Here is a 12,772-nt window from a genome sequence, read left to right on the forward strand (position 1 = left end):
TATTGATGATTGTTCTTTGTAATGTAATGTTAGAAACTATAATAATGATGATTATTCTTTGTAATATAATGTTTTGACTTTTGCTTTCCTTGCGAACGTCATAACCACTCCAGAAGCCATCGTGGTGGTTCAAGTGCAAGGTAGAATCTAACTTTCATAATACAATTGCTCTTCTGTGCATTATTTTCAGCTTGTTTGATCTCGAACAAAAATCATATACCATTTCCTATTACCCCGGTATAGTTCCGTAACAATTTGTATATAAGTATGTAACATATAATGAGTGTTGAACATTCACATTTTTTACATTCAAAGAAAAAACCATGGACCAATTAATTAATGATAATTAAAAAAAAAACCATCTAAGAAATGCAAGTACCAAAAATAAAACAAAAATCCACAATTCCACAAAGCCAAAACTCAATAACAATTCGTTAAAGTGACCATCAATCCAATTAAAAGTAACTCATGAACTAACTAGGAATGAATTCTATAAAAAAAAAAACTTGGCTGCTGAACATTCAGATAATTCTTTGAGTGGGGATGTTTGTGCTGGTTTGTTTTATGCATAATAACTATTTGCATAAACTAGAAAAACTTTACGAGAAATAACATGCACGCAGATTCATCAATAACCAAAAACAACTACAAGGCTTTGAAAATGACGTCATTAATTTTGTGCGGTTTCCTTATTTGCAATGTTCCTCTAAGTATAGTTATTTTTTTGGACAGTATTTGGACAATTTAAATGCTTTAGTATTTTAAGCTCATATGTATTGTTTTATGTTAATTCAGCTACGAATCCGATTATTTATGCTCCTTGTAGTCGAGCGTTCCGAGAAGCTTTCAAATTAGTACATAAAATAAAAATGTGTACCGTAAATGTTAAAAACTGTTCAGATATTATAAGTTCTGGCATTCAACATTTTTTTCGGTTTGTTCTTCTATTGAAACATGAAGATAGTACTTACTGACTTGACATGTCTCACTAAGACCTCTTGCAAAGAGGCGAAACATTTCAAGTCGGTAAGTAAAAATGAACAATTACTTTAAAAAATGAGAACTGGATTAACAAAAAGCAAAAAGTAACATTTCAGAAATATTTTATTAAATCCAGAATGAATTTATTTCCTATGATTTATAAAGATGGTATTGTGCAAGCAAACAATCAACATCGATATTCATAAATATTCAAAATCTCAAAAACAATAGCCATCAAAGAGGAGAAATTTCATTATACTGTATAGAAAATTAAACATTTTTCTTTTAGACCAAAATATTATTTCAGTCACAATTACTGTACTTTAGTTGAATCAACAAATCAATATTCCGGCAACTTTTAAGTCGTGTAAGTGTACGACGTCGCTCGTCTTACGAGTGGGTAATCCCTGATCCACTTGGCGCTACCATTGATTGTACCACTGTATCAGGTATTGAATCTAAAAATGAAGCGGATGTGTAACCTATATTTCTACTGTGGAGTGTTCAGTGTTTCAGAATTGGTTTTCATCGTTTTGATTGATAAGATTTTGAGACTTTAATATTGTCATATTAAGCTTCAATTTGTATTAGGTACTATGTTTACATGAATTACAGAAAAAAGTTAAGTGTTTGTATTTTGACTGCAAGCTGCAAGTTTGAAAACCTAGCAAGAAAATTTGATTTTAATATAGATGCCTATTGATTGTCTTGCACTATACTGATAATAAATCATTATTTGAGTTGACTACTTCGCATGTTTGTTTATAAATCTGTATTGGGTAATTTCATGTCAAATCAATAAAAAAAAAACCATTAATCTTGGATTTTTTTAAAGTTTTAGTATGTGGTTGGGACCCATTGATCAGAAATAAACAATTTTTGATCTCGGACTCTTAATTAGCGAGATACGCGCTAACAAAGTTTGAGCTAATTAGCGATACCTTGCACGTTTAACTGATCATATCTCAGTAAATATAGCACCTATTGAGCTGCTTTTTGCGTCATTTTAAAGGTTTTGAGTAGGTCTACAATTCTAAATAAATACTAACTCCTCAAATCAACCATAAAACAGTTGCTATAGATTAAAAAGTTTAAAGTTGAATAGAAAAAATATATATCTTTTTTATCCCTTCAAAATCATGCTAGAGGTACATTATGATGTAAAGAAAAAATGATACGATAATGATGACATGAAAAATAATTTACAATTACAAACATAAATAAATCCAAACTTTCATTTTAAAAAGCAAGGCAGATTGAAAGATGCAACTAATTCAGTGTTAAACAATTACCATTTTAGAACAAATTAAAAGTTAGAATAAAGAAAAATATTTAGTGAAAAAAACAACCTCGGTAACTAAATAACACATTAAGTAAAATAAGGGTGGGCATACCCTATGTCAGCTATAAATGTATAATTAAAACTATGGTCCTATGCCAATAATATTTTTTATTTATTTAATTAAGCTTGTAAATGGGTCATAGGGTGACTGGCAACTCCCCTTTAGTTTTTAGCAAACAAAAATGGTCACTCGTCTTATGTGTGTGCCTCTCGTGGTTAAACTCTGGTTAAACATACACCTTCTATCTTAAGGTTAACCTTTTATTTTCAGATGCTATCTAAGTGCGTCTAGCCTTCTAATTCCCAAAGAATCTAAAATGGGAGGGGCCGCCCTCCTTCCTCTTGGTGCTTCGCACTTTACACTATTCACCCACCCCCACTGCTAAATCTTAGATCCGCCACGGTCATTACGATGATACATACTTGTGTCAATAATTGATTATTTTTAACAATTTTAAACTACACTCTAGTCCTGCATAATTATATTATAGACCTATTATCAAATAATAGTTTATATATATTTCTTTACAATCTTAGTCTTATGCATTGGTTTATATTATTTTATTTCTTTATGGGGCATGGCCTCTTTTTTTTGGGGGGGGGGGGTGTCTCAACTTTGGAGGCTCTGTTCACTTAAGTTACGTCACTGCTTCAAATCGTAAGTGCTTGTTAAATCCAACTTCTGCGCCAAGCACTTTAATGAATCACGGAGGAAATAAAAAAAAAATCAAAGAGTGAACTCAGACAAAAGGAATACAATATAAAATGTCACTTATTTTTATTCTTTAATAAAAACAAATTTCATATTTTGAGGCATGATTACAAATGTTACTAAAAAAAATGATAAAACAACTTTACAGTAATACATATTCCCAACAAACACATCCTGAGAAATTATACACACATGCCACCAACTACCTCTTACGCTGGGTATCATTGCACCGACATTTGTCTGATGGATCATTTTTAATGACAATTCGCTGTCGACAATCAGTAGGTTACTGTGTGACTTCTTCTAGCCATCAGAGAACAGAAAAAGATTTGTAGTTCGAATGCAGTGCGTACGGCAAATTTTTTTCCATTCGATGCAGTGCGTGACTGACTTTTAAAGAGCAGCATCAGAATGAACAAATTAATTTGATGGAATGTAAATGTTGGAATGTAATACAACAATTTTTTTCTTCTGTAAAATAGATAAAGAATCATTTATATCTATGTACTACAACATTACTTTAAATATCAACAGACATTATTTTGGTATTAAAGAAACCACTAAAATTTAAGTAAAACTACACATTCAGAGGAAACCAATTTAAGCACATTACCAAAGGAAACTATAGAGTAATAATAATGATATTAAACATTATAATAAATATCATAACAATAATAGAAAAAAAATTACAAAACTACAGTATAAAATTAATTTAATGAAAAAATGAAAATCATAATGAGGATATAGATAGGGCAAAGCACAGTGTGTTTTTAAATATCAAGTAATTTTGGCTTTCCTTGGTAGAAAAATATAATTTTTGCCAAAAAAAAAATAGGATTGTCCTAAATTTTCAAATTGTGTTGCTCTGTCAATTTTTTCCTAATGATATTTGTAATACTTTAATAGTCATGATTTTAAACAATTTCCAGTGCACTATGCTCATAATGTTAGGTGTGAACAATGGTTTGCTATATCGTAATATATGTACACTAAATAATACTTTAAATTACTAGTCTGCAAGTATAAAAAATTGCCCCAACCAGGATTCAAACTTTGGAATTGCTACTATGTGTGCGTGTATACATAGTTACCAACCGTCTCGCATCGTGATTTTGGATGAAACACGTATTTTGGAGAAACACATGTGATCAGAAATTTGCCACACATTTAGCACAAGTCTATGCGTGATAACGAATTATCACGAACTAATGGGAAAATGTATTTAAAATTAGAAGAAATTGGTTTTATTATAATATAAAAACGGCCATGCAGTAGCTTGAGTCATTAGAGAGCTTTTGTTTTCTCGTTCGAGAATCATACCAAGCAAAAACAACCCAGCCAACCATGCACTTAGTAGAAACTAGTAGTTGCGTGTGGTCTTCACGTACATTGTCACAAACAACCGTTGATTATGTGACTGACCCCAGTCCTCCAGGGTTCTGCCCCTCACCCTGGCACCCCACCCCCTTACCCAAACTGGAGTAGTCACACATTTCAAATCTCTCAGGTTGGTATGTGTATGTAAGATACGATAAGATAGTTTAATCAGATGTGTTAACAAAACTTACGATAATACACGTAAGATTGGTAAAAAGTTAAAACAGCAAATGAATTTAAACCAAACACTAAAGAGAAAAGTTGACCATAAAAAAAAATCTCAAAAGACAACAAAGACAAAACCTGGAATTTAAATTGGATAAGCAATTTTTTCTTACGCTACTTACTACAGTACTTTGTTTACTAATTTTCCATTACAAAATTATACAAATGCTTAATATTGCTATTAATTTATGGTGTATATACATTTAGTAAAATCTAGCTCTGTCCAGATCATCAAATTTTCTTACAAAAAAATTCCCAAAACTGGTGTATGCCCATAATCATGATTTGCCTATATTTGGTCATGATATGATGTCATTATGACCATATTTAGAAATGTCACATATTTTTGTCAAACAAAATTTCATAGTCTGGGAAGGGGTTTAAAATTGAAGCACTGAACTAATTACAGCCTTTCAACTACAAAATTCGTAAGTACATAACGGTCTATACAAAGAATATTAATAGAGATGGTAAATTCTAATGTAGACCTATGAGTCTACTTGGCAAGCAATATATTTCCTATTTTTCAATTGAGAGCTTGTAATTTGGATTTGGATTTATAAGGTTTAAACACCAGGATAGCCCACGAAAGTCTAGAAGAAGACTTATTCCAGTGGGGTCCTTCTGGTGGTGATTGGGCAGTACACCTGGAGACGATACTCTACTCTTTTCCGAAGAGTGTACTGCGTTCTTTAATGTGCACATGGGCCATAAATGCACACAGGACCAACGGCTTAAACATCTCATCTGAAAGACGGTGCGCTATTGTAACTTGTATTTCAGCCCTCCAGCTAAAACACAAGGAGAGGCAGCGATGGTAATTGAACCAGGGACCTAGAGATCTCCACGGTTCAGCGCACACACAGAGGCTACCACTAACTAATACATCATCAGGAATGATGATGACATAATTAATGTTGAAATATCGAATCCTAACACGATGGCATGCGTTTCAATACTTGGAGTATGTACTATACTTTCTTATCTCAGATTAATAAGTGGACCTCCCGGTTACCTAATACAAGTACGCAGTTGAATTTTATTTTTCCTTTTTGTTTAATGTTTAGTAAAATAAAATAGAACAATAGAGGCAGAATCTTACCATTTTGGTTAGGAAGTAAGACTTTTGGGATGACTGTTGGAGTAGTTGGAACTAGAGGTAAAAGACATTGATTTTCAAACTTACATTGAAAGATACCTAACTTTATTTCTAATTAATTTTTCTCCAACAGATTTTACGTTGACTTACTGATAGCTTGACCAGGCATCCCCGACAGCTGGGCCCAGGCCCAACTTTGCCATCCAATGGCACCACCCTGTGGTCTGAACATGGGCTGTGCATTGTAGATTAAATTTTAACAGCAAAGGGACTCAAGCCGCAGGGAATATGATATTCAAGAATCACACATAGGCATAACTTGGATTAAGTAAATTAGCCTAAGTGCCAAGACCAGGGTGGTGTTGAACCCATCGAATACAGATAAATCATTACCTATTAAATGATGTGATGGAATGCAATGTTAGTTAGAATGTAAAACAATACATTTTTGGGGGGCAAATTATGTAACCCTGCCTGAACTACAATATTTACATATAATATTGACTTACTTTGGTGAAATCAGCAAAAAAAAAGCTTATTAACAGGTTTCTTCCATAAAATATGAAAGGTTGGAGTAATGATGAATTAAGGTCAATGAATGGTAGCCTGTCACCAAGGAAACAAAAACTGACAAGGTACTATAGCTACTGCCAGACATAATACCTGTCTCTTATACACATCTAGATGTGTATAAGAGACAGCTATGGTCCTATGCCAATAATATTTTTTATTTATTTAATTAAGCTTGTAAATGGGTCATAGGGTGACTGGCAACTCCCCTTTAGTTTTTAGCAAACAAAAATGGTCACTCGTCTTATGTGTGTGCCTCTCGTGGTTAAACTCTGGTTAAACATACACCTTCTATCTTAAGGTTAACCTTTTATTTTCAGATGCTATCTAAGTGCGTCTAGCCTTCTAATTCCCAAAGAATCTAAAATGGGAGGGACCGCCCTCCTTCCTCTTGGTGCTTCGCACTTTACACTATTCACCCACCCCCACTTCCACTGCTAAATCTTAGATCCGCCACGGTCATTACGATGATACATACTTGTGTCAATAATTGATTATTTTTAACAATTTTAAACTACACTCTAGTCCTGCATAATTATATTATAGACCTATTATCAAATAATAGTTTATATATATTTCTTTACAATCTTAGTCTTATGCATTGGCTGTCTCTTATACACATCTAGATGTGTATAAGAGACAGGGTTGGGACCCATTGATCATTTCTTCCAGCTTGACATCTCCTTCCATCACGTTACTCGACATCTGCTTTGCTGTCCTTCCATGCTCAAACTTCTTGATTTCCCACTTCTGTTTTTTCCCTTTGCTTTGTGCCTTTCATGTAAACTCACTCTCAATCCTGCCATATCCTCTCCTACAGACATTAGAACCACTCTCTCTATGTAGGCCCCCAAGTTTAAATTAACCCTTGTATATATTGTATTGTATTTATTATTAATGTTTGGCAGTTAATAGCTCTTGATGGCTGATGAAGCATAACAAATTGAATTGAATTAAATTTTATTTAATCAGTGGCAAACACAGGGGGTGCTCTGTAGGTACCTATCTGATGAAGCCTAAAAACATTTGGTCTTGCCCTAGAAACAAGGCCTGCTAACCTACCAGGCCTATTTATGGATATTATATAGAGATTTAGTCTACCTAACTTTCAATTAAATAAAATTAAAAACACTGTTTTTTGTTTGACCATGGCTTGACATCGTAAACATTACTTTTGTATGAAAGCACATTCTTCAGATCTAGGCTAGGCAGCATCAGCAAGATCTTTCTTAATAATAATAATAATAATAATATTGGGATATTTAAAATGAAATAATAGCCTATACAAGCATAATAGGCTGTAACAAAAAATGAGAAGGGGAAAACCTTGAATATTGATATTGCTTTGTTCGATGAGGACTATAGGCTAAATTATTAGTTTTCAAATAAAATCATAATGATATCAATTTGAAAGCTATATTATTTAGCTTTCAAATTAAAATCAGAATGATTTTTGGCCACAAAATGAAAGAATGTGTATCTTTTAACACTACATATTTACAGCTAACCCCTTCACAGGGACTAACACCCCTATTAAGGGGACACTTTTTTTTTTATTTCGAAGGTGTCTCCTTAATAATAATAATAGAATTTATATTATTAAACAATAATTGTGGTTTAATAATGATAATATTAAAAAATAGCAATACAGTAGTATTCAATAAGAGCAGTGGTTACCTTTATCCTTTTCTGAGCCTTTACGTTCTTCAAGAACTAAGCTTGATGAAGGAGGTGAAAATTTGACGTTATTGATGATAATGCACAAACCATGTGGCTTGCAGTCCATCTTGTATTTCCCGATCAACACTAGTGAGAATAAACTTTAATAATAAGTATTTTATGTATATCCAACTTTTTTAGGGGATCCTTGTTCATACTGACAGAAAAAAAGGTTGTAGGTGAATAACCATAACTTACAGCCCTGACAGGGTCATTCAGCTTGGCTTCGAGGATGTAGCTACTAGCTGGTGTGTGACCATAAGCGTGTTAAAATGGTGGTTTATTGTCTAAAATAATTCAAATTTCAAAATAGGTATATCTGAAGAAAATTAGACATTTTTGGGGGTAAATGAGCATCTGTTAGAGGGTTTTGTACTCCCTCTTTATGAGCGACACTACAGTATCATGTCACTTTGACCTGCACTTCGACCATCCACATTCACTGAGTGACATCGATTCAAGTTATTTTCTACTTTTATGTGAAAAGGTGTCTGTATCGCAAACATGTTTAGACCCCTTTACCCAGATACATTTTAAGTTACACAGACTATACAAAGAATTGCATCTTGCTTTATACAGGAAAGTCATAAATATATGGATCATTGTAATGCACTAGATAAGAGGTTTTCAATATTCTAGTTGTTTCTTGTTTCTTTTTGCATATTTTATACACGGTTTGCTCACAATTCTAATATATTTTATTATTTTAAGTTACAAATACAGAGAAGTTCTTGGTTCAACACTGGAGGTGAGATACGATTTATCCCATCTGAGAATGTGCAGCACTTGCCTAAAGACTCATTAGAATAGTGCACCAACCATAGTCCTGCTGGGCGAGATCATGTCCTTGTCTAACACATCTAATTTTACTGTACAATTATAATACAGTAAAAACATGCAAATATCATCTCTGCACCTCTATTCCATCAAACAGCAAGACTTAATCACCAAGCTCAACAATGCACAGTAAAGGAAAAAATAAAGACATACCTTCCTGCTGGTACTTCAATACTACACCTGCAAACAATTTTCTGTTTAGATGTTCAAAAATTGTATTCAGGTACTCTACATCGTTAGGTGCTATGATACCCTGCTGTTCAAGAGCATACATCATTTGTATTGGCTTTTGCATGTCTGCAATTTTGCGGTAAGTTAACTTTGATTTCAATGTTGACTCCTTTAACTCCTTTAACTCATTATCACTTATAACATTTGTCAATTCCAGCACCATTCTCCTAATAACAAATAACATATACAGATTTTTATTATTACAGAACATATATAAAAATACGTAAAATCTATGAGTTGATTAAAAAAAACATTAGTATATTAGGTTTAAACTCTTGTTTAGATTATTATTCTCTGTTTAATAAAACTTTTCATCTAGATAGTTATTTTGAATAAAAATAGAGATCAAACTAAACTTTTATATAGAATAGGTTTATTAAATTTACAATTCACACAAGAAAAATTGATTAAGAAAATATGAGAGAAACATATATATTATTTTATATATCAATATGTATCAAAAATATATCAACAATATCAGAAATTATTATGTATTTTCCTTTCTAAAAGGTAAGTTTTTTGTTTAATTTACTAGTAAATGTTTTCTATGCGAATGAAGTTTGTAATATTTTAATAGGGCCTGGATGCCTAACAAATCATTTTTAATGACAGTCCAGTCAGTCAATTTTCAAACAGAAGGGTGTCAGGTCGTCAATCACCAAGATCAGAGATCATTTGTAGGGCGACGGGTGTAGGACTGTCCTCAAAGCTTAAAACAAAAGTAAGTAAACCATATAATTGACTCTTACTGTTTTTAACTCATCACAAACAAAATATTTTTATTAACAGATTGTTCCAATATACCGAATTAGACCTTAGATGAGGTCTTCAAAATTTGGCCGATTGAGTATTAAAAATTGTTTACATCGTAAACTCCTACTATGCTAATGCATTGAGTGGAGTCGAAAGTGGTGTCTATTAAATCGTCTAAAATGTAATGAAGTTAGCGTAGAAGATACTTTTTATAACAATGTACACATTTTGAATGATTCATAGATTCATGAGATTAACTACAGTAGTTGATTTGATTTAAATTTTCATTCAGACTAAAAGTATGAAGAATTTTGAGAGGCTTCTAGGGGGCCCAGGCCCGTCGCTGGCAGAACTCTCCAAATCCAGCGCTGACTAAGGTGATCGCTTTTGATTAGAGGTACATATTCAGCTTAAATACTGTCACCAAGTCATTTTGTTGCAATTTCTGTATGAAATATTTAAACTTGGACAAACCTAAATTGCAGAATTGTAGAATAAGATGTTTCTCTTGACTACGATGGTCAATGAGTCAGAAAAACCTTATTTGTATGACTCTCTAGTCTAGGGCTGGGCCCGTGTTCACGCGAGGAGGCTATGCAGAAATGTTCAAGTTTTCCATTTGTTTCTTTCATCACTCCATTTCAAAACTAGCAGGCCAATCTGTGCTGTTTATTAAACAAATATTTACCAAGCCTTTTCCATAAGTTATTTTAAGATAAAATGTACAAATAAAAAGTTTGAGGAGTTTAAAGACTCAAAATTACTCGAGTGTAAGCTTATTATTCTGTGGAGAAACTGCCACCTAGCTGTTTGTTTTGATGTTATACCCACTATATAGGCTTTGGTTTGGTGATTAATTCGGTTTATTAAATATGTACCCAATAGAACACACCTGTAAGGGGATATTATCCTCTTTTTCTCTTCTAGATTATCACATTTTCCTTCTACTTTGCATTGTAAATCAGGACGTCGTATGAGATCCATGAGTTCGATGAGTAGATCCAATTTCTTGTTAGAAAGATGCAAGAGTTTTTCCAAATTTGAAAAAATATCAAGACCATTTTTACAAGATTCTAGCGTTCCAAATTGGAGTCCAATAGATTCATCAAGGCATAAGAACTTGAGAGTGTTCAGTTCTTGATCTTCAAGTGCACGATGGATTTGAAGTTGGAGTTTTCTATAGTCATCTTCAGTTAATTCTACTTTAGGCCTTTTTTCCACCAGATCTGCCATCATTGACACTAGTAGTCATATCAAAGACAAAGCGTTATTTTTCTGCAGTCTTTATTTTGTTAACAAACTCTCAGGTTCACGTTTTGGCGCTAATGCACTTTCGTACCTAACATTTAATTCTTAATTTTTTTACCTCAATGTTCTTCTCACAGTCAGAACATTATCAAACATGTTCACATGATTCAACCACTCACAAAGTACCTTTTTAACAAATAAGTACAGCAAATCTGTGCTCGCTAGCACGACGAGCTACTGCCATTTTGCAATTAGTAAGAAATAGCCGGAATGTCAGAGTTTACAGTGTGAAGTTTTATGTAATTATACATTTATAAAAACATATCTATTTGCATTCGTATGTCATTTCAGGTATGCGTTATATTGTATGGTGTTTGATTATGTGACATGAAATTCACAATCCATGTACAATATTATTACTTTAAAAAGATTAGTAATGATTTAAATGCATACACAGACATTAATAGGGCCTAGGCCAATTTAATGGCATAATCTAGCAGAACAACTACAGTACCAAAGCTAATGCTAAAAGGTGGTTTGATGAACCTCGATTACAACAAGAAAGTTGAACAAAAAGATGGTACTGCATGATGCCACATTTGTTGTCGAAAATTATGATTCACTGTCCTTAGTTTAGTAATTGTTTCGAAATTTAAGAATTGACTCGGACATTCTGGCAATTTCTTACTGATTGCAAAATAGAGAGAGCTTGGTGGTGAAAGCAAGCATGGAAATGCTGTATCAACCTTTATTTATAAAGGTATTTTTTCGTTGGAAAATGTACTTTTTGTGAGTGGTTGAATCATGTAAAAATGTTTTATAATTATATGTTGTGGCTGTGAGAAGAACATTGAGGTAAAAAAATTAAGAATTAAAAGTTTGGTGCAAAAGTGCATTAGCGCCAATTTTTTTAGCACCATTAATGAATTGCCCGGTTTGGATCTGGATATAGAGGACTTTAGTCCTGCATCCAAAGGACCAGTACATCACCTATATGTAAGCATGGAGGAAATATGTAAGTAAAGCCTAAAGGCAACAATATAAAACAACAATAAATTGCATTTTGGCCTAGGCATAGTTCGGCTTTGCATTCAAATTTTCTAATTGATAGTTCGTAAAATACCATGGCAGCACACAGTAAATTTGGGACCGAGTTTACTTGGTGCCGAGTTGACTTAGGGTCGGGCCCGAGTGACTCGAATTCGGAGTCCTTTTTGAGCCGCACCCACCACCTATGTGAAGGCTCCAGAGGACCTTGATTTATCCCGATCAAATTGTAAAGTATTTTTTTGAGACAGTATCTCGATATATTCTTTCAGGCCTAGGCCTATAATGCAAATTTCATTATGTCTACTAACCAATTCAATTATTTATGCCACAAAATTACGCTCTTCTGGTTTCTGCAACCTTCAGTCAAAACCTCCTTCCTTGCCCAAACAAAAAAGAAAAGGCCTAGGCCTAGGCAAAAGCCGCAAAACAAAGAATCGGTGGTGTTTGTTGGGAAATTCCCCAATTATTGTTAACGTTAAGGGCGGTATTAAATAATCGTATGCAGAGCCGTAGATAGAGAGAGTTTGGCCAACTCGGTTTCAATCACGTGACTTACACCGGCCATGTTGTCACCAAAACAAAACAACGCGATAGGGTAGGAAGTTAGCAGTTATTATAGATGATTAAT

The 12,772-nt window shown here is 33.3% G+C and overlaps 1 protein-coding gene across 1 annotated transcript; it reads right to left on the reverse strand.

Moving 5' to 3' along the window:
• Positions 1-7,963: 7,963 nt before the first annotated feature.
• On the reverse strand, positions 7,964-12,572 carry LOC117115772. Its single transcript, XM_033259703.1, has 4 exons — positions 12,453-12,572; positions 10,739-11,087; positions 9,016-9,260; positions 7,964-8,112 (listed from the first exon to the last, which is right to left on the reverse strand). The coding sequence occupies exons 2-4, from the start codon at positions 11,080-11,082 to the stop codon at positions 7,964-7,966; spliced, it is 738 nt and encodes a 245-aa protein (XP_033115594.1). The 5' UTR covers positions 11,083-11,087; positions 12,453-12,572.
• Positions 12,573-12,772: the final 200 nt, after the last annotated feature.

Source organism: Anneissia japonica, unplaced genomic scaffold (genome assembly GCF_011630105.1).
Source record: "Anneissia japonica isolate Jap-2015-1 unplaced genomic scaffold, ASM1163010v1 scaffold287927_len74520_cov167, whole genome shotgun sequence".
Classification (NCBI taxonomy): domain Eukaryota; kingdom Metazoa; phylum Echinodermata; class Crinoidea; order Comatulida; family Comatulidae; genus Anneissia; species Anneissia japonica.

Excerpts from the sequence above, each read along its gene's own strand:
- LOC117115772 (XM_033259703.1), bottom strand. The coding sequence starts at position 11,082 with ATGATGGCAGATCTGGTGGAAAAAAGGCCTAAAGTAGAATTAACTGAA. Across the intron at positions 9,261-10,738 it reads AGGATAATATCCCCTTACAG|GAGAATGGTGCTGGAATTGA; the intron begins GTGTGTTCTATT and ends ATTTGTTATTAG. Across the intron at positions 8,113-9,015 it reads ATTGAAGTACCAGCAGGAAG|TGTTGATCGGGAAATACAAG; the intron begins GTATGTCTTTAT and ends TATTCTCACTAG.